Source organism: Cryptomeria japonica, chromosome 11, assembly GCF_030272615.1.
Source record: "Cryptomeria japonica chromosome 11, Sugi_1.0, whole genome shotgun sequence".
NCBI classification, from domain to species: Eukaryota; Viridiplantae; Streptophyta; class Pinopsida; order Cupressales; family Cupressaceae; genus Cryptomeria; species Cryptomeria japonica.
In genome coordinates, this window is record NC_081415.1 from 133,841,713 (window position 1) to 133,863,784 (window position 22,072).

The 22,072-nt window shown below is 36.0% G+C and overlaps 1 protein-coding gene across 1 annotated transcript in view; it reads left to right on the forward strand.

Annotated features, from left to right (window-relative positions):
- Window positions 1-211: 211 nt before the first annotated feature.
- Window positions 212-22,072, forward strand: part of LOC131032647 (WD-40 repeat-containing protein MSI1) — a 48,208-nt gene continuing 26,347 nt past the window's right edge. The window contains exons 1-4 of the mRNA XM_057963672.2: window positions 212-754; window positions 10,574-10,900; window positions 11,310-11,462; window positions 17,898-18,022. Coding sequence (XP_057819655.1) covers window positions 410-754; window positions 10,574-10,900; window positions 11,310-11,462; window positions 17,898-18,022 — 950 coding nt within the window. The 5' untranslated portion in view covers window positions 212-409. The remainder of the gene's footprint in view (window positions 755-10,573; window positions 10,901-11,309; window positions 11,463-17,897; window positions 18,023-22,072) is intronic.

Consider the following 22,072-nt stretch of genomic DNA (forward strand, 5'->3'; position numbering starts at 1 on the left):
AAATTCGTTGGTGTCTAATAGAAATATCCATTCTACCAAATTCGTCTCCCCATGATCCCATCCCTCATAGACTCATTAAGAATACCAAAGACCCATTGACCAAATCATATTTTTAAACATCTAATAATGAATAAGGGGTTGGACAATGATCCTTTGTTCCCGCCCTTTTGAGCAAACCCGGTTTCCACATTATTGTTCTTAATATTTTACCCCCAAAAGGCTTTCACACTTGAAATCATTGACGCCAGAATTCACATTCCCAGATGACAAGCACGCACCTTGCGTTAATATTTAAAAAACAAAGCCAAATACAAATACAGCAGTCATAAAATCAAAAACCATAAACCTCCCTCATCTTCATTTGGCGGGTAGAACAAAAACGCTCTGTTTGCTTGCTTTCCTTTCGACAATGGCGAAAGACGAAGATGAATTCCGCGGTGAAATGGAAGAACGCCTGGTGAACGAGGAGTACAAAATATGGAAGAAAAATACGCCATTTTTGTACGATCTAGTGATCACCCACGCCCTGGAATGGCCTTCGCTTACGGTGCAGTGGCTGCCTGAGAGGGACGAGCCGCCCGGAAAAGATTATTCCGTTCAGAAAATGATTTTGGGGACTCACACTTCCGACAACGAGCCCAACTATCTGATGCTGGCGCAGGTGCAGCTTCCGCTCGAGGATGCTGAGAACGATGCCAGGCAGTATGATGAGGAACGCGGCGAGTTTGGAGGATTTGGCAGTGCTAATGGCAAGGTAGGGTTTTCTTTTCCTTCGTTTTTTGTTTTAGTACAGACAGCCTTGGTTTCGGAGGGCTTGATTCTGTTATGGTAGGCAAGGATTTTTTTTTTTTTGCATCGATAAGAAGTTGGGGAGGCCTCAATCCCCCTTCTCATCTCTGCCTCCAAAAGGATTTGAATATATCATCTCAGACGCTAATTTATGACTACACTGCTCTAATGTGGTCTGGGAAGGGTTTATTTTGTGTTTTTGTAGTTTCTCGTTCTTTTTATTTTTCAGGTTTAGTTGTTTCGTTGTTTATTTTGTTTTGGTTCTTTTCTTTGCTTTATTATTCAATTTTAGTTGCTGAAAATTGAAAAATTAATCCTTTCTCCTTTTTTAAGTTAGTTTTCGGGTAGACAACATGTGGTAAGCTTCTCGTTTCTTGGATTTTAATTTTTTAATTTTTTAATTTTTATCTTCTTTTTCAAATGTTTTATATGTCTTGGTAAAAACTCAATCTTCTTGCTGGGATTTTTATTATAAGTTTTGGGGTAACCTTCCGTGTACTTGTCACTATGGAAGGGTTCTCTTTCCTCAATTTCAACCGTTTTGCATTTGGCGTAACCCATGCTTTGGATGCAGCATTTTACCCGATTTTAACATTTTATCATGCCACAGACAGTGTGCTCGATGTAGTATTTTTCTCAATTTTAAAATCTCATTATGGTGCGCCCAGCATGTTGGATGCAGGATTTTACCCCACTTTGATATCTTATCATGCTGCACCTAGCATGTTGGATGCAGTATTTTACCCGATTTTGCATATTATTATTCTGCACCCAGTTTGTTGGATGCAGTAATTCACACATGATTTCAACACTTTATCTTATCTCCTAGGGATTTGAAGTAGGAGCTTTGCTTTTGAATCCTATTTTCTTTTACCACATGGATCATACCATTCCAATTTAACAATATATTTTCATCATGTTTTAGATTATTGAAGTTTTACTTGATTATTTGGGAAGGCTGAACTTATGCCTTAAAAGTAATTTTGTGGCTCTCAGCCCTCCTATTGGTTCAAGCTTGGGTCTGTTGTCTGGCTCCCTTTGAAATATCTGAAGATTAACCGGCTCCAGTGTTATTCTGTGACATGCCCTTCTTACCTCAAGGGAATATTTGTTAGGGAAAATATTGTGACTTGGACTTATATTCAAGTCCAAAAATCAGCAAAACCTGGTAAAATATTTGGAGCTTTCCCAGTTGGATCTAATTTCTATCATTTACCACAGTAATTGATTTTGCCTACCACTTGATCAAGTGTGCTAGACTTAGGATTTTGTCTACTTAAACATGGGAAGCTTGCTCAACAAGTTTTGAACACTAGGTTTATCCTTGTTGCTAATGTGATTGGTTGGTGTTATGAATGCTGATACTTCCTTTGTGGAATGCTTTGGTTTTTTTGATTGGGATTTCCAATTTAATGAATTGGAGCTGAACTAATCAGGTTGTTGCCTTTGGGGGATAGGGTTATAAGTTAGGTCAGTGGAATATGATATTCTTTTATGCAGATTTTGCCTTAAGATAAATTATGAACAAGAGTTTTTTGGTGTAGTTTTACATCTTTTGGGGATACATTTTACACTGCCTTGGTCTGGATTTTGTTTGCAGCAGTTAATGTAATATTTTGGTTTGTGGAATATGGTTTTGTTGTCGAGTGGTTTTGCTGGTAAGAAATGATTATAGCAACATCTATTGGCCATTTTTAAATGTTATGGTCTGGGTCATCATTTGGATCCAAATGATGCAGCCTTTTTTAAATGTGGGATCTGCATGCAGGATTTTAAACTTTTATATAAGTTTATCTAAGATAGTTTTTTGACATGGTTTTCTTTGGGTTCGTTTTGTTTCTTTATTGAGTAAACGTTTGCAACTTTTCTAGGTAGGGATTTTCATTTTTGTTAGTGGCATTGATGAGAACTCATGGTTTTATTGCCTAATATTATGGCTTTTGTTTTCATTGAGATTAAAGTTTTTTGGTAGATTTGATCGGGTTTTACTTGGGGAGGTTAGTTTTTTAAGTTTAATTTAAATCAATTTTGTCTTATTATTTACTGTTCTTTCAACCAAAGAAAGGATTTTGATTGGTCGGGACTTTTTGGGATTGGTTTTGTGTTATCCGTGTTGATGATAGAATAGCTACGGTCAGAATCTATTAGGACCGACAGAGACAATGCAATTGTTTAATTGGCCTATCGGCCTTAGACAATTACGTATACCAGCTATTAATGAAAACCGATATTAAATGCCTAATATATTACAATATTAAAATCGACATTAGTTAATATCTATATATGTAATCAATATGAAAAACATTAGCAAATGATTGCTGTCGATATGTATAATTGACTATCGATATCTATATTACATTATCGATCTTTATTATCACTGTATTGTCTAATTATCGGTGATGTGTGTTATTGCACATAACTGATTATGTTTAGAATTGGTTTAGTTATAAATGTTGAAGATATAGCTGCGATAAAGATCATCAATGCAATCTTCCTTATTTATTTCTTCTGGTATTGGTTCATTAGCTTCCGTTCTTTTCTTGCCTTGTTTGCATTGGTGGCTGTTGGTGACTCTTCATGTTGTTGCGGTTGTCGGTGAAGGTGATGTGGCTGTCAGTTCATGTGGCTGTCGGTGTACATGAGGCTGTCGGTGCAGATGTAACTGTTCGTGCCTTTCCCTATCCCTTCGTGTGCCTCTTCATTGGCAATCCCGATATGTTATATTTATCATTCTTCCTTGTCATGTTCTCTCTTCTTCGGCAGTTTTGATAGATTCATGATCGGCTTCTCTCATTCATCAAAATATTTTGATTGTGTCTATCAAATCAAAGATATTATGTGTTCCTTCTGCATTCAGAGTTTTCAGTCATATGAAGGTTTTTAGATTGTATGTGAGATGTATCATCTGAGTTCATTCTTATGATTGGTTTGTAGAGAATCAAACTCATATTATTGTGATTGATAGTAATCTGAGACTATCATCAGTTGTATTCTTTTATGAGATATAATAAAGTTCATTTTTGAGTGGGCTGGGTTTTTCACCCTCCGGTGGAGGGTTTTCCAAGGATAAGGGCTTGTGTATTTGTGTTTAATTCTTTAATTTATGTTCTCAGTTTTTATATATTCTGGTTCAAATTCTAACATGGTATCAGATCGGGTCCAGAAGATCAATCCAGAACCAAAATTTTTAAGTTATTTATTTCTTTCAGTTGTTTGCCTAAGTCATTCATTAGGGTGAACGAATTGAAAGTAGAAGATAGACTAGATGGTTCGTCAAATTTCTCTTCTTGGAAATTTAGAATTCTGATCACTCTAGAAGAGAATGATCTCCTTGACTATGTCTCAAAAGATGTAGAAGGACTTTTTGCTGATGCAGAGAAAGTTCAATGGAGAAAGAATAAGACCATGGCTAAGAAAATTCTGATTGATTCTGTTAAGGATCATTTGGTGCCTATCATCTCTAAGTTAGATTCAGCTAAGGAAATGTTTCAGACTCAAAAGGATCTTTATGAATTCAACAATACCAGCAAAGCTTTAGACCTGAGGCGTCAACTGCTGCATGTGAAAATGTCTAGAGGAGAATTTGTTACTTCTTATTTCATGAAGATTTCTGAGTTAAAAGATCAGCTCAGTGCAATTGGAGATACTTTTGCTGATAAAGACTTGGTTATGCTAGCTATGAATGGACTTCCCATCTCTTGGGAATCCTTCATTCAAGGCATTAGTGGAAGAGATGATCTTCCTAAATTTGATAGGTTGAGGGCAAATTGTATTCAGGAAGAATGCAGACAAGAAGCAAGAGTTATGGTCGCAAATCTCATCATGAAGATGATCATGTGCTTGCTGCCCATGCATCTAAGGGGAAAGGAAAGAAAGGTAACTTCAAAAGATTTAGAGACAAGAATGTCGAGTCAGCCCTTGATGCCAAGAAAAAGTGGAAGGACCTTTCTAGAATTCAGTGTTTTAGGTGTGACAAATTTGGTCACTATGCCAGAGATTGTGTATCAAAGTTTAAGCCTTAAGCAGCTGCTGCAAATGTTGAGAATCCTTCTCCTCAAAGAGAGTCGAGTGAAAATTCTGAAGGATTCTTATTTATTTATGCACTTTCTAGTAATGTTCCTACTAACAGTGATACATGGTTGATGGAGAGTGGAGCATCTCGTCATATCATTGGTTTTCGTGAGCATCTTTCAAACTTGCAAGAAAAAGACTCTCATCTTTAAGTTATCATTGGTGATGATGCTTGCTATTCTGTGAAGGGTGCTGGTTATACTTCTTTTCAGTTGGACTCTGGTATTCCTTTTCATTTAAGTGATGTCCTATTTGTTCTTGGTATTAAGAGGAATCTGATTTCTATTTCTGCATTAGAAGACAAAGGTTATCATGTTGCTTTTGTTGATGGAAAAAGTACTTGCATGGAAGAAGAACTCTAGTATTCAATCAACTCATGTTATTGGTGTTCGTCATGATAGTCTTTACAAGCTTTCAGCTCATCCTATTCAAGTCTTAGCTCATGATTCTTCAAGTTCAAGTGAGCTGTGGCATAAAAGATTTGGTCATTTAAATTTCAAAATTTTGTCTTCAATGGAGAAGGTTGTCATTGGTCTTCCTAAGCTGAATCAAAACCATGAAGGTGTTTGCAAGGGGTGTGCTCTAGGTAAGAACATTAAGAGCACCTTTCATAGTAGTGAAAGTAGGGCAAAGAATGCAGTAGAATTAATTTATTTTGATTTATGTGGACCTATGTCAATTGCTTCTCTTAGTGGTTTTTTGGTATTATGTCACCTTTATTGATGATTTTTCACGTAAGTGCTGGATTTACTTTCTTAAGTCTAAAGAGTCCGATGAAGTGCTGTCCAGTATTAAAGAATTCAAAGCTCTAGTTGATAATTTATCTAGCAAGAAAATAAAAATTCTTAGATCTGATAATGGAGGAGAATATGCTTTTGGTGTTTTTCATAACTTTTGTGTTGAAGTTGGGATTAAGAGGGAGTTTTGTGTCCCTTATAATCCTCAACAAAATGGTGTGGCTGAAAGAAAGGATAGGACAATTGTTGAAGCAACAAAGGCTATGATTCATGACCAAAGTCTTCAAACATTTCTTTGGGTCGAGGCTTGTAGGATAGCAGTTCACATTTAGAATTGTAGTCCTCCTCATCAGATTCTAAACAACTTGACTCTAGAAGAAGCTTTTTCAGGTGTCAAACCAGATGTAAGTTATTTCAGAATCTTTGGATGCTCTGTTTATATTCATGTTCCTAAAGAGGAAAGATCTAAATTAGAACCTTCAGGCAAGAAAGGCATCTTTGTTGGTTATAGTGAATCTTCAAAAGCATATAGAATCTACATTCCAGGACAAAAACAGATTGAGATCAATAGGGATGTTTCTTTTTATGAAGATGTAGCTTGCATGAAATCCAAAGAATCTAACATAGAATTTGATAAAGAAGTTTTTGAGCATCCTCAAAATATAGATTCGGCTAGTCCGAATCCATCTTTAGACATTCAGAGGGAGTTTATAGATTTAGAAGATCCTGCTGATTCAACTGATCCAATTGATCCAGTTGACTCTATAGTTACATCAGCAGGTCTCAATGTTAGTTCAGCTAATAAGAAAAGACCTTTGTGGGCTAGACACACTATGGAAGACGCTGAAAAATATGCAGCCCCTCGTGGTACTTTCAGAGAAAGTAAAAGACCTCACAAGTTTGCTGGCTATGTATCTTTGATGAGTCATATCTTAGCATCGGAGCCTTCAGGTGTTGAACAGGCTTTAAATCAGCAAGTGTGGAAGGATGCCATGATAGAGGAATATCAATCTATTATGAAAAATGATGTATGGGACATTGTTCCAAGGCCTAAAAACAAATCAGTGGTTTCTTCTAAGTGGCTGTTCAAAATCAAACATGCAGTTGATGGGAGTATAGAAAAGTACAAGGCCAGATTTGTAGCCAGAGGTTTTTCCCAAAAGGAAGGCATAGATTTCGAAGAAACCTTTACACCTGTAGCACGTTACACTTCTATCATGACTATCATAGCTGTTGCAGTTGTTAAGGGTTGGAAACTTCATCAAATGGATGTGAAAACAACCTTCTTGAATGGTAAAATTGAAGAGGAGGTTTACATTGAGCAACCAGAGGGCTATTATTATTCACAATAAAAACTCTCATGTATACAAGCTGAAAAAGGCCTTATATGGTCTTAAACAAGCCCCTCATGCTTGGTATGAAAGGATAGACCACTATCTTTTGAGCTTGGGTTTTCTAAAGAATGACGCTGATCCAAACTTATACTTCAAGGTATGTGATGATAAGGTGCTGATTTTAGTACTATATGTTGGTGATTGATTCCTCACTGGTAATGATGATCTCATTGACAAATGTAAGAAGGATTTAGCTTTAGAATTTGAAATGAAAGATCTTGGTTTGTTACATTATTTCCTTGGACTTGAGGTATGACAAAGACCGAATGAAATCACATTGAGTCAAGGTAAATATGCAGTTGATATTTTTAAAAGATTTGATATGTTAGAGTGTAAGTCTATGGTGACTCCTATAGAAGTAAATCTGAAGAAATTACATGATGATGCAGCTACTTCAGATTTAGTTGAGCCTAATATGTATAGACAATTAATTGGCTCTTTAATGTACTTGGTTAACACAAGGCCTTATATATGCTATGCAATTAATAATTTGAGTCAGTTCATGTGTGAACCAAGGCATATTCACCTTGTGGCAGCCAAACATATATTGAGATATGTACGTGGTACAATTGGACTTGGCTTAAAATTTTCTTTGTGTGTAGAGCTGAACTTGTAGGAGTTTTCTGATTCAGATTGGGCAAGTTGTGTGCCTGACAGAAAAAGCACTTCAGGTTGTTGTTTTAGCCTAGGTTCAACTATGATTTCCTGGTGCAGCAGGAAACAATCTTGTGTTGCACAAAGTACAGCTGAAGCAGAATATGTTGCAGCTTGTTTGGCTACAAGAGAAGCTGTGTGGCTTTGGAAATTACTTGTAGGCTTGTTTGGACAGCCTTTGGAACCTATTGTGATTATGTGTGATAATCAAAGCTGTGGGAAACTTTCAGTTAATCCAATATTTCATGATAGAAGCAAACATGTGGAAATTAAATATCATTACTTGAGAGACATGGTTCAGCGAAAAGCAGTTGAACTTAAGTACATTTCTACAGAGGAGCAGACTGCAGACATTCTCACCAAGTCACTTCCGAGAGTGAGGCTTTGTTACTTTCGAAAAAAGCTTGGTATGATGGAGAATGATGCTCTTGCTGAGAGAGAGTCTCAACTTCAGTGATACATTGCCTGTGTTTACTTAGTTCTTCTTTGCGAGAGAAGTTAGAAGTGAAATCCCTTGTTTAATGAGTTATTTTTTGCGAGTGAAGTTTGAGGTGATATCCCTTGGTTAATGAGTTCTTTTTTGCGAGAGAAGTTTGAGGTGAAATCCCTTGATTAATGAGTTGTTCTTTGCGAGAGAAGTTCGAGGTGAAATCCTTTGATCCACTCTCTGGGAGTAGCTATGGTGGAAGTCATGTGTATGACTTTATGATTTTTATTATTTGGTTTTATTCATCCTCTAGGAGTAGCTATGATGAATATTGTTATACCAAGATAACAACTTTATTGAATAAAATCTGTGATGGTTTTTTTTGTTGACATCTTCTGAGTTGCAGCTATGTGTACTTGTCATATGTTGACATAATGAAGATCTCTCTCTTGCTAAGAGGGAGTGTTGAAGATATAGCTGCGATAGAGATCATCAATGCAATGTTCCTTATTTATTTCTTTTGGTATCGGTTCATTAGCTTCCGTTTTTTTCTTGCCTTGTTTGCATTGGTGGTTGTCGGTGACTCTTCATGTTGCTGCGGTTGTCAGTGAAGGTGATGTGGCTGTCGGTGAAGGTGATGTGGCTGTCAGTTCATGTGGCTGTCGGTGCAGATGTAACTGTCTATGCCTTTCCCTCTCCCTTCGTGTGCCTCTTCACTGGAAATCCCGATATGTTATATTTATCATTCTTCCTTGTCACGTTCTCTCTTCTTTGGCAGTTTTGATAGATTCATGATCGGCTTCTCTCATTCATCAAAATAGTGTGATTGTGTTTGTCAGATCAAAGATATTCTGTGTTCCTTCTAGATTCAAAGTTTTCAGTCATATGAAGATGTATGTGAGATGTATCATCTGAGTTCATTCTTATGATTGATTTGTAGAGAATCAAACTCATATTATTGTGATTGATAGTAATCTGAGACTATCATCAGTTGTATTCTTTTCTGAGATATAATTAAGTTCATTTTTGAGTGAGCTGGGTTTTTCATCCTCAGGTGGAGGGTTTCCCAGGATAAGGACTTGTGTATTTGTGTTTCATTCTTTAATTTATGTTCTCAGTTTTCCTATATTCTTGTTCAAATTTTAACAATAAATACCGATTACATTAATGTATCGGTTTGCCTCCAAAGGTATCATGTCCCTACATGTAGAGTCACGACCTCAAGTATCCTATATCAGACAATGCAATTCCTTCGGGAGGAATACATATAGGATACAATAAGGTGGAGATATAATAAGCAGACAGCGATATATACATGATACGATAAGGCGGAGATATAATCAGCAGCTAGCAATAAATACACTGTTTGTATAGAGAACTATAAGCAATAAAAGGTGGATACGTATACAGCAGTCTTTGACATATACACATTTAGTTTGTGATATTATTTGCAGTGAATTCGATAACATTCTGCAGATTGGATCTCCATTGTATATAGTTTGAATTGACATCAAAGGGAGATTAAAGTTCAAATAAAATTAAAAATTACCTACCTATTATAATCTAATCAAAACTTAACAATCTGGAGTTGAAATTTGCAAAATTTCTTTGTAATAGAACCATCAAGTGTAGAGTTTAGGATTTTAGCTTCTGCATTGATGAATTAAGAACTGTTTTTCTGTTTCTGTTTTGACATTTTGTGTTTATTTGACTTAAAGGTCAAGTGCGTCCTAGGTTTCTGTTGGGATTTTAGTCTAATGTTTCCGTAGTCAGACTGTTGTTTCATTTTTCATTAAGCAGGCCTTACTTCTCCTTTCTTCACAGGAGGCTGATGTTCAAGAAGAGTTTTGAGTCAGAAGTTTGACAGCCTTCTCTTGAGGAGCTTCTTGCATGATAGTTACCTAGAAGTAGCATGTTTTGAAGAGCCTCATCCTGCAATTGAGAGTGAATGAAGTGTTAAAAAGCAGATATCTCTGCATGGGCTGATGCCAGCACAGTTACCATCTCTGCAACAGAGGGTCCTACTATGGTTTTTTCCCTATAGTAAAGCTCTTTTTTTCTGTAAAAGAGGATAGGAATTGAAGGGCTTGATAAGCTCCAAGCATGTTTTGCCTCAACCTGTCTGTGTTTCCATTAGGTATTTCTTTATTAATGTTCACCAGATCATTTTTATTATATTTATGAAAAAAATTAGGTCTTCCAGACTATTTAATGGAAGCCGTATTTATGTAACATATCGTTACAAATTTTGAGGTAGACTTACACTATTAATTTGGTTTGCAGTTGCAATTTATTTCTCGTACTGTTAGTATGTTATCAACTAAGAGTATGAATTTATTTTGATTAGTGTTATCAAATATCTCTATTCTATTTTCGCTTTTTGAGGACAGAAAACAATTTTGCCATTTGGGCTGGTGGTTTAAAAACTGCTTTGGACTACAGTTGATTAGATTAAACAACACTTTTATACTAGTTATTTTTAACAATCCTTTTGTTTGCAGGTCCAAGTTATACAACAGATCAATCATGATGGTGAGGTCAACAGGGCCCGATATATGCCACAAAATCCTTTCATTATTGCTACCAAAACAGTTAGTGCAGAAGTTTATGTGTTTGATTACAGCAAACATCCCTCAAAGCCACCTCAAGATGGTGGTTGTAATCCTGATATTAGATTGAGAGGTCATAATACAGAAGGTTATGGTTTGTCATGGAGCCCTTTTAAGAATGGATATCTATTGAGTGGCTCGGATGATGCACAAATATGCTTGTGGGACATTAATTCACCTGCCAAAAATAAAGTACTTGAGGCTTACCAAATATTTAAGGTGAGCTATTTTAGTTGCTGCCTTTCATGGTAAATTTGGTTTTGATTGCATTGCTATGTGGATGTAAGATTAAGCTTCAGGCCTTTACATTCCCAGAATTTGTTTCCTGTCAATGAAATTTTTTCAGGCCTTTGAGATTTAATTTGTTTTAGAATTGCAACTTTTCTCACTATCAAATAGCGTTGGCTTATTCAAGAATGCTTAGTCGACACCATTTCATGATATAATTCCATTGCAAGTCCATGATGGTGTGGTTGACATTCCCAGAATTTATTTCCTGTCAATTAAAATTTTTAGGCCTTGGAGATTTTAATTTGTTTTAGAATTGCAACTTTTCTCACTGTCAAATTGTGTTGGCTTAGTCAAGAATGCTTAGTTGACACCATTTCATGATATAATTATAACGCAGGTCCATGATGGTGTAGTTGAAGATGTTGCATGGCATTTAAGGCACGAGTATCTATTTGGGTCTGTTGGAGATGATCGCAATTTGCTGATATGGGATTTGCGTACATCTGGTGCTAACAAGCCAGCACAATCAGTAGCGGGTCATCAAAATGAGGTAAGTCATATGTGGAATGAGGGTTTCTGAACAATTAATGTCTCTAATTATCCCCAAAATTTTCTCTCTGTGTATTGTATTGGAGTTTCAACATGTGCTTGCCATTTTTTGTCCCATTGGTATGCTTCCTTGTTTTTTTCAGATGGCTGTGGGTTCTATTGGGGCTCACTTACTTTCAGTAAAAGTGCTATTAAAAGCTGCTTTATTTGTTCCCGCTATACATATATAACAGTATAAGCTATTACATATCATCTCACACAAAAAGATCCAAACTAGATATTGCATCAAAGAAATATAAACAACACAAGACTAGTCTGCGACCGTAACACCAGGTTCAGCAAAATCCTTGCGATCTCCTTGAATTACCCCCTTCTGCAGAAGCGAAAATTCTGAAGGTTTCTAGATTTCTATTTATCATATCTCCTTTAAGTTTTCCACCACTATTGCTATATCACTGCAGAGTGCTTTGACACTGGAAAAATGATGCTCTGTTTCTGCCATTCCCCTTGAAATTCTTCCACCTTTAGCTGCAAGGCTCCCACTTTGTTTTTCAGCTCTGTTTTCTCCTCTGCGTCAAATTATCCTTTAACAGTGCATGCAAAATCCATCCTCTAACTTGCTACAGCTCTCACCCAAGCCTTCAAATTTTCCTCAAACCTGGCTACCATTGTGGCATTTGAGGTTGCATAGCTTATTCTTCCAGGATTTGCTTGATGAAGAACAAATACTGCATCCAAAATGTTGAATAACGTGCCCAAACGAGCATCACTGACTTACGCTGTTCGTGCTACTTTGCCTTTGAATGACCGCCTTGCAATTCAACCTCCTCACAAATTTATCAACATGATGCAATGCCAAATGTTATACCTTCAAACCTATTTAAAAGACAAATGACAAGCTATAAAACCTTATCCTATTGGCATACAATCTCATTTGTGCTGTGTAAAGATCTTCTCATGCTGAATATTTTTGCTATGTTCCCTGAAGTACTCTGTCTTCTCATAACATAACAAGCTTGCCTTTATACCTTGAATTGATATCATAAAGTTGGTTAACAAATTGATTGTTGTGGGGATGGTAAAGGCTGGTTAACATTATGTCTAAGTTACCGGTTCGGGTTCGGATTCGGGTACGGATTTGCGGATTCGGCAAAAAAAAATAAAATCTTGGGTACGGGTTTGTCCGTACACACACACACACACACACACATATATATATATATATATATATATGGTCAATATATACAATCCATACAAAAATAAAAATATACAATGTGACTTTCCATACATAAATGATAAATCATAAATCATAAATCTGTAATTATTAATTGCCAATGCCAATAAATATTCATATATCGCAAATGTAATCAGTAAACTAATAACTAAAGTCTAATATCATATTCATAATTTGCAAAAAAGATAATATTCAAGTTTCAAGTCTTTTTTAAAAAGTCATAAAGGGGCGAATTAGAGTTTTATTATAAAAAAACTATTTGAAAAAGTTTTTTTTAATTGTTTTTTATTGTTTTTTTGACCCGTGGGCCCCGTTTTTGGGAAACCACGGGCCTGGGTTCATGCGGGTCCTCCTGGGTTCGACCTAGGTTCCACCTGGGTCCTTCCCAGGTGGCCGGGTTCCCTGTGGGTCCTGCGACACAGGACCCACAGGGAACCCGGCCACCTGGGAAGGACCCGGGAGGAACCCAAGGAGAACCCGGGGAGAACCAGGACCGGGCAAGAGCCAAAACCGGAACCCAGGCCAAAAGGGGAAGAACCGGTAACTTAGTATTATGTAGAAGCAAATCTTCTATCTACCATTCTGAGAAAAGTATGGCTGTGAAAGAGAGCTGTTCTATCACTTCATTTACTAATCCATCTGCAAGTTTATTGCTTTCCTTAAAGCAAACTGAAACTCAGTCTTTTAACATCTGCATTTCTTCTAGAACGTAATTTAACTTGCAATATAACTTGCCCTTTAATATAACCATATAGAACCACCTGTGAGTTTCTTCTAAGCACTTGCAATCCAACCCTTTGGCCACCTGCATACCTTTGAATAAAGTTAAAGTTTTGCTTCATTTTTTGTCTTGTTTCCTAGGAAGAAGAGACAACCCTTGACATAGCTAGCCCTTTAATACAACCATTTATAACAATCTGTGAGTCACCTTCTACTTCTAAGCACTTACAATCCAGCCCTTTGGCTGTCTGCATATTTTCTAATAAAGCTAAAACGTCCACTTCGTTATTCATCTTGTTTCCTGAGAACAATGAACTGTCCTCAACAAACTTCCCATTCGCATCTCTTGTAACCACTTCTACACCTGCCAACCCTGGATTTCTCTTAGCTGCTCCATCAAAATTTAGTTTCAAGTTGCCCTCCTTACATGGGCTCGATTTGCCCTCTTTCAATCTGTCATTTTATGATACAACGTTGTTTTTTCATGTTATGTGGAATACAAATTATGTTGAGATATTTTTCAGCATATTCTAATTCCATGGCAGGTTCATTTCTTGTACTTCCAATTAGAAGAATCAGTCGTGTTCTCTAGAGCTTTTATTTTAAATTTTATATTGAAAAATTCAGTTTTATGCCCCATGTATTATTGTGTTCCTTATTAAATTACACTTGAAAGCTCTCATTTTCTGTCTTTTTGCAAGCCGCTCTTGATGTGTCTTGCAATTTTTTTGAGTTTTTGGACGTTTAAAGAATTTACATGTGGATTAGCTGACAATAGTTTGGAAATCTGCATCAGTGAATCATATATGCCTTATTCAACCTGCTTCACAGATATTCCTTATATGCACAGGGAAATGCTTCATGTTGTCTAATGCAATGTCACTGGTGAATTTGTATTTATTTTGAGATTAGGAGCATCACACTGGCTTTCATTGGTCCAAGAGATTCAAATTTGGTACTGAATGCACCATAATCTGAGGTCTCAAGTCTATTAGGTACATTTTTTAGGTTTTCAGTTTTAAGCAGACTGCAATATATTGCGATGGGCTTTTCATGTCTTTGTTTGGATATAAAAGTATTCTGTCTCACTTGGAGGCAGACTTATTCTATCGGATATCAGTCTGTTTTTTATTACAGTTTGCAAACAATTGTTTTGTTTCTTATTTATGTGGCTTCTCTTTAGACAGTGCTTTCTTCGCTTCTAAAATTCTTGAGACTAATTTCTCAGTAGAACTAGAAGGTACATTCTTGGTACTTAATGTACCATAATCTGAGGTGTCAAGTTTATTCAATATATTTTTTAGGTTTCCATTTTTTAAGCAGACTGTAATAAATTGCAACTGGCTTTTCATGTCTTTGTTTGGATATAAAAGTATTTTGTCTCACTTGGGGGCAGATTTATTCTATCAGATGTCAGAGTCTGTTTTTGATTACATTTTGCAAACGATCATTTTGTTTCTTATTTGATATGGCGCCTCTTTAGACAGAGCTTGCTTCACTTCTAAAATTCCCGAGATTACTTTCTCAGTAGAACTAGAAGATACTTTTTTTTAACCGAGTGAAATATTGTCTCCCATCTAATTTCTGCTAGTAAGAAACTCTTTTTAGAGGATGACATTTATAGTTTGATTGTTGTTTTCTTGTTCACTTATTTGAGAATAGTTTCAAACATTTTAGTTGTTGCAATATGTTCATCTTTGGGTGTCTGAAATAAATCTTCATATAGATTTTCTACCAACTTTGGTCTCTTATCATTCATAACAGATTGCATATTTTGTGCATCAAAATGTGAGAGTTAACCAATAACATGTTCATTGTTATTATTTTATTTTGTCCCAGCTCATCAGGTTGGGTCGATCATTTACTTGCTCTAGCCTCTTTAATAACAAATCTATATTTCCATATGGCTTTTGGGTTTCACTGTTTCTGCAGCCAGGTTCTGGTTGCATAGATTCTTTTTAGATAATTTAAAAAGGGTTCGATTGGCCTCCTGCCCTTGAAATACCTATTATATATACCTAGATATAAGCATCACCTTACAACAAAAACAATGGATGATAAAACCTTCAAAACAACTACTTCAGTATGCTGCATGCTACTGGTCAAGGCACCTATGGCTCAAAAAAAATGTTGGTATATGTCATTGACAAGCAACTGCAAGAACAAAACAATATGCATCAATTTATGTAAACATAGCAGACAATTTCATAGACCACTACCAGCTGCTACCTTCCTCAAACTATTCACCGGCACTCTTTTCTTGTATTGTCATTGTCCACCACCTCCACCACTTTTTCGACCTAACCAGCCACTCATGCAGTTGCACCTAAGACTTGCCACCCTTATTATGCTGATTTGTTCCTGCCAGGTAGGGGAATTGCTTTCCTCTATTTAACTCTTTGTGAAGACAAGCCTGATGTACAGAACTACCATTGAAAACAGGAATAGTGAAGTTACTTTCCACTTTTACCCTACAATTGTTGTGTGAAACATGCAGGCCAACGAGCACCTTTCTTACATTGCTGCAATATGCATGCAACACCTTGAGCTCCTGTTGCATTTCCTCTAGTTTTGACTGCTTACCATCCCTAGGAGCTGGCAAGTTAATTGATTCAGCACCTTCCAAGCACTTTGCATTCGTTTTCTTTACCAACATTTCCCTTGTTTCATTGTGAACCAATTCCATCTTCCTAAATTTGCTCTGGTAAAAAAAAAGCCATCACAGCCAAAAACTTAAATCAACATCAGAAATAACCAAAGCTAGGTTAGAGACCAAGTCATGTCAAATGGCAGCCTTCAGCCTATTTCCTGTTTCCATTCACGTCTCATCAAGCACACCTTTGCCAAACCCTTGTGCAAAATTCAATTTACAAGAAAAAAACTTGTTTGCGCTATCTATTTGAAACATTACCTCTATGCTTCGGTTCCTTGACTTTACCTGAGCTCTGTTTGCTAGCTATCTGACCTACTGCAAACATAAAATAACACTCTTCAACTAGAAAAGCCAAGCACCACTATTTCCCCAGTATGATCTCCATAAAGTACCTCACTACATGAAATAGAAATAGAGTCCTCAGCACTTGTGGACAATTAGCTCATTTATTTTCCACAAGCAACCATGATACCACTTAATCATTGGGAAAGCCACCCATGCTTACAATCCTCTACTCCCATGGTCCAACCTACAATGCAATTATTAAGAATCATGCTCTGACTTAGGGAATATAAAATCATAAACCAAACCTTGAGCATTCTTAATAATTTTCTCTGCCAATTTGAAGGCTAAATCTTAGCTTCCCAGCATGAATACAAGGCATTTGTAAAATTTAAAGAAGCTAGGCCATCTCCTATAATCAGACTAAACCCAGACCTCTTAAAACATTGGTACTCCGCAGAAATCAAGAAGCTTGATAACAAAAATGGCACTATAAATCTGTTCAGAATCTAGATGTATAACTACAAATAGAGGCAATTGGCTCTTGATTTTGCATTAGCCTAATTATGTGTCGCTGTATTTGAATTTCTCCTGCAATGCTGAAAGCTAAGTCAAAATTTTCCTTTATGCTAGACACCTCATGAACATAATGATAGTTTTCAATTTGGACCATTCCATTTTAAAGGGTACTTATGAGTTATGACTATCATAGGATATCCTACAAAAGAATTATTAAATTCTGAGAAGCCGCAGATCCCAAACTAGCTAATAATGCTTTCCATTCAGCTTCATTATTACTCCTAATACCAAAGAAGAAAGATCTACCATATACCATGCTACCTTTAGAAGTCCTTGAAACAAAACCAACTCTGGCAAATTTGGATTGCCTCTAGAGGCCCCATCAAATTCAATAAGTACTTCCAGATTTGTTAGCTATTAGCTCTTGAACGGGGTTTAAGTTGCCATAGAATTATATTGCAATTTTTTTTTATAATGTTTTAACCTGCCTTACCTTGGTGTTACTCATAGCCAAGTTTGTTACTCATAGCTATTTGTATCATTAACAAAATTTGATACTTAGTTTTCCATTTCTCTTTATGCTTAACTTGAGTGGATGTGATGATACTTGAATGCTTTATCGACATCAAATTGCTCATAAGCTTGGGCCTGTTAACTGCTAGCACTTAACTAATTACATTGACAATTAAAATTTTCTCCAAATATCAAGCCTGCATGTAAATGATTAGTATCAATATTTGAGGAAGCATAGACCATGCGTGGAAGTTTGGAACTATAGTATGAATATTTTGGATAGTGTTTTTTTTTGTTCTTTCCTTTTTACCTTTCTCGTTATTGGTGAATTTTAAAGGCATTCTATGGAAGTTTGGAACTATAGTATGAATAATTTGGATAGTGTTTTTTTTTGTTCTTTCCTTTTCACCTTTCTCGTTATTGGTGAATTTTAAAGGCACCCTATTGACTAATTTTTTAAAACTTGGTGGTGTTTGCTTGACTCATTCTAATATATATTGTTTTTATTTGTTCAGGTTAACTGTCTTGCTTTCAATCCCTTCAATGAATGGGTATTGGCTACAGGATCTGCAGACAAAACTGTGAAACTTTTCGATTTGAGAAAGATCTCTAATGCTTTACACACATTTTCGTGTCACAAGTATGCACTTTACATGAAATTTGTTTTATTTCTTTGCTTGTTTGTATAATGTAATTAAACAGAAACATCTAATTAGCTTATGAAAGTCGAAACACTGCCTTGTTGCATTTTGTTAATAGAATGTAAATGGACTTAGAAGGGATAATAGATAGGAAAAATCAATTTGAGGAATATTCACAGTTGTTTTGTATGGGAAAATGTATTGAATAATATCTGCATCCTCTGCTTTTTTGTTGCCTTTATTTCATACTATATTACTAGCAAAAATGGTTGTGTTGAGAATTTGGTTTTTATGCTTTGAACTGGACCGCTTATTTAATTTTTGCATCAGTTTTCAACAGATTCCTTAGGCCTACATGTTGTACATTTTTTATTATTATGATTCTGCACATATTTTGTTACATGCTCAAGCAAGGTAATGTTCTGAATCAACAAAATTACATAAACTTAGAGCAATGTTGAGAGTGGGTCCTTGCCACTGTTCACCCATGACAATTTTCATTCCCTTTGTTCATCAAAGACAATCCAATCTGAATATGCTTCTCCATCTAAAAAACTGCATGTTGGAGTCATGCTTGTGAGTTGGAAATTATGACTGCAATATCATCTATCTTTATTTAGGATTATACTAACTTCTTGTCTACTTTATGTTGAAGGTATGACATTGGGTTTTTTTTGGCATCCATTGTGTCCATCCATAGGCATGTAGCTCAGTTCAGGAAAGCTTGGCAAGTTAAATAAAAACGGCAATTGATTTGGCACTCGACATATAATTATTAATTATACAAATAAGAAATTTATAATTTTCCAATTTTTTTGGTAGATTTTTGTTTCATCGATAGAATAACTTATGTAGATATTGCAATGTAAAATTTTTAGTCATGTCCATATTTCTGAGTTGTTGTTAGATCTTTTTCCTGCCAGAAGCAGTTATGAGGGCATTGGACCTCACATATTTTATGTCATTGCTCCAAAGCACTGTACCATAAGGATGTGTACCCCCAAAAAACCCCATGTCCTTGGTACGGGATCTTTCCGAGTCATGGTGACTTGGGGAGAACATCCCCCCCACAGCTACCTCTACCACATCTGTCGGGGATACCTCCAGGTCGCTTGTTACATGGCAGATGCCATTACACACCGATTGCTACCTTTAACTTCGTGAGAACTAGTTTGCCTTGCATGGGGCACTCACAGAGATGTTACATTACAGATTTTTCCTTGAAGATTTCAATTTACCTCAATTTGTATATCAGCATCGCCCCCCCCACTGCCGCTCTGCCACCATCCCCAAATTTAGGCCCCTGGCCCCCCTGTCCCTTAAACCCGTCCGTGTATCCCCACATCCCCTTGTCAGGCAACTATGCTCCAAAGTGAACTTGCAGCAGAGTCAAGTCATGATGTCCTATGCTTCTCATGGTGATTTGTGGTTTTCTTAGTAAATTAACTATTTGTAAATTCAATGCAGATAACTACTTGAATTTTATTTGTACTTCAAATCACAGTGACCTAGAATGTATATTAGTGTAGCAGAATTTGCATTCGTTGTTTGCTTTTGAAACATTACAAGGATAGTTGAGAGTAAAACAACAATATGGTTCAAAACATGAGGATTTTAGCTTGAAAATGCCTCCTGTGGCGAAAACTAGCTTGGCAGCGTCAACTGATCACCACATCCTGTTCTTGAATGACTGGCAAATAAAAAACAATTCTTCGGATTGAGTATAAAACAACACAAGACTGCTAATTACTTATCCAAACTCTTAGCTTCCTGTTACACTTTCTTTTCTAAAAAACAATTGATTTCATCTCACTCACTCCTACACATTTCTTACCATGCTTCCTATCACTCTTATTTATGCTAGTACCCAACATACCCCTAGTTAGCTAGAAACAGTTTGAGACATCCAACTGTTGTAGTTATGTTTGTGTGATGGTATGCAGTGGAGGACTGATGGTGTAAATTGTGTGATTAGCATGGTGCAAATGCAACCACTACTGCAAGATGCACAACTTTCAATTTGCAGGGTAGGACCTCTAGGGCGGTCTTGTCACTGTTCTGACAATTCCTCCTTTTAAGTTCAGATATTGTTGCCTTGCTGGTCATTTCAGTTTGATTTTTTTCTAATTCGCTTCTTTTGTAGAGGTTATTTGTCCTTGTAAGAACCTCCATTAATTTCAAATATTAAATTACTTAATTACACTTAATCTCAGACAATTAAGAACACATTAACACAACTTGCTCAAATACATATTAAAATAGAGACATAAAATTACATTTTGACATATTGTCAAAGTAAATGAGCCAAGAGATAGGCAAATATAAGGAAATTATATTATTTTTAAGGTTGATTGCAATAATACATAATGTTTTTAGCTGATGATATTCCTAATAGGAGATTTCGACATCTATCTCCCACGAGCACACCATGGCTGAGAACATTGCTAGAGTGATTTTCCGCCCAACTGTGAAGCAATTATGCTTCCTCGGAGTTCTTCATAACACGAAGAATCGTCGATTCTGCACGAGGTCGTCTAGCAACTCGAAACTGGCAAGGTGATGGAATCTAGTGCGACAATGTATCTACATTCTAAGATACCAATTTACCAAAACTATGATATGAAAGAGGGTGTAAAACATGGTGATTCAATTAGTAAGCATATGCTAAGAGATCAATCACATTTGATTTCCATTACTCACATTTTTCGACAAGATGGCAAAGGAACTACTAGATGACTACCATTTCATTAAATTATACATATGAACATATAAACACCCACGTTTAAATTTATATTCACCTTCTATGATTTTCTAAAAAACCATAGACTTGTAATGATTAATCCTTTAACCAGCACATGTATTAATTCAATTGAGAAGTTTTTCTTCATACATGATGTTTAATAGTGAAACTATGCCCATTAATTAGTAATAAAAAACTCTCCAATTATGCATCTTTGACAAGATCCTTGCAATTCAATGGAAGTATTAATGGATCAAAAGCTTCAACAAAATTTTAATCGTAGTGCTTATATACATTTAATAGAGCCAATGTCATCCCTCTCTATTTGCCATTAGTTTTTTGATCTTCCCAGAAGGTGAATCAACTAAATGTGGCCTAAAGTGGGTTTTAAAGAAAAAATATTAGATATGGCCATATGTATCATATTAGGTTCAATTGGTTCAACCTACAGGTTAACTTATTGTTTTATGATGGAATTTTTTTAATAAAATAAGGTCCTAGCTCATTGTATCTTCTAGTTCACTTCTATTGATGTGTCTAAAGTCGCGTATTGCTACAACTCTATCCGGCCAACACATAATAGAATTTACTAGCTGAGTATCCTATCCTCTCTTGAAATAAGGAGATCCCTAATGTTGTTTGGATTGATCATTTGGGCGTGACCTCAGTGTTTTGGTTGTTAGATCATGACTGCAGGATAACTCAACGGTATGATGTGCTTTGTTCGATACACAAAGGGGACTTACGGTTAGGCAAAATCGGTTCTGTTCGTACGGGTTCCCTAGGACTCTACGGTTTTGATTTCATTAGATTTTTTTACCTTAACATGATGCTACTTAAACTCCAATTTGATAAAAAAAAGGAAAAAAGGAAAGAGAAAGAGAGAGAAAATCTAATTAATCTACCTAAGATAGCATGTTCAGAAAAATAGACAGAAACCTTGAAAAAACAAGATTAAACATTATCAGCTAATTAAAGCACAATTTTGTATAATCTAGTGCAATCTTTGAAGGGAGTTGGATTTTCATGTTATTAAACATAAGTGCAGAATCAAACATCCATTCATTTAATGTTTAACAACCGAATAAGAGCATAAAATTTGGTTCAGACTAACCATGCAAGAGGAAATGACAATCAGTCAATCCTTAATGGTATGAACAATAAGGTTTCTATCGAATATGATCCTAAAAATACCATCTGAAATCAAAATACATAACAGGAAAAGTAAAAGATGAAGAAGGAGACCATGCACTCACAAGGAAATAAGACACTTTAATATCCATTAATTCTGCATAAATTTCGCCAGAAT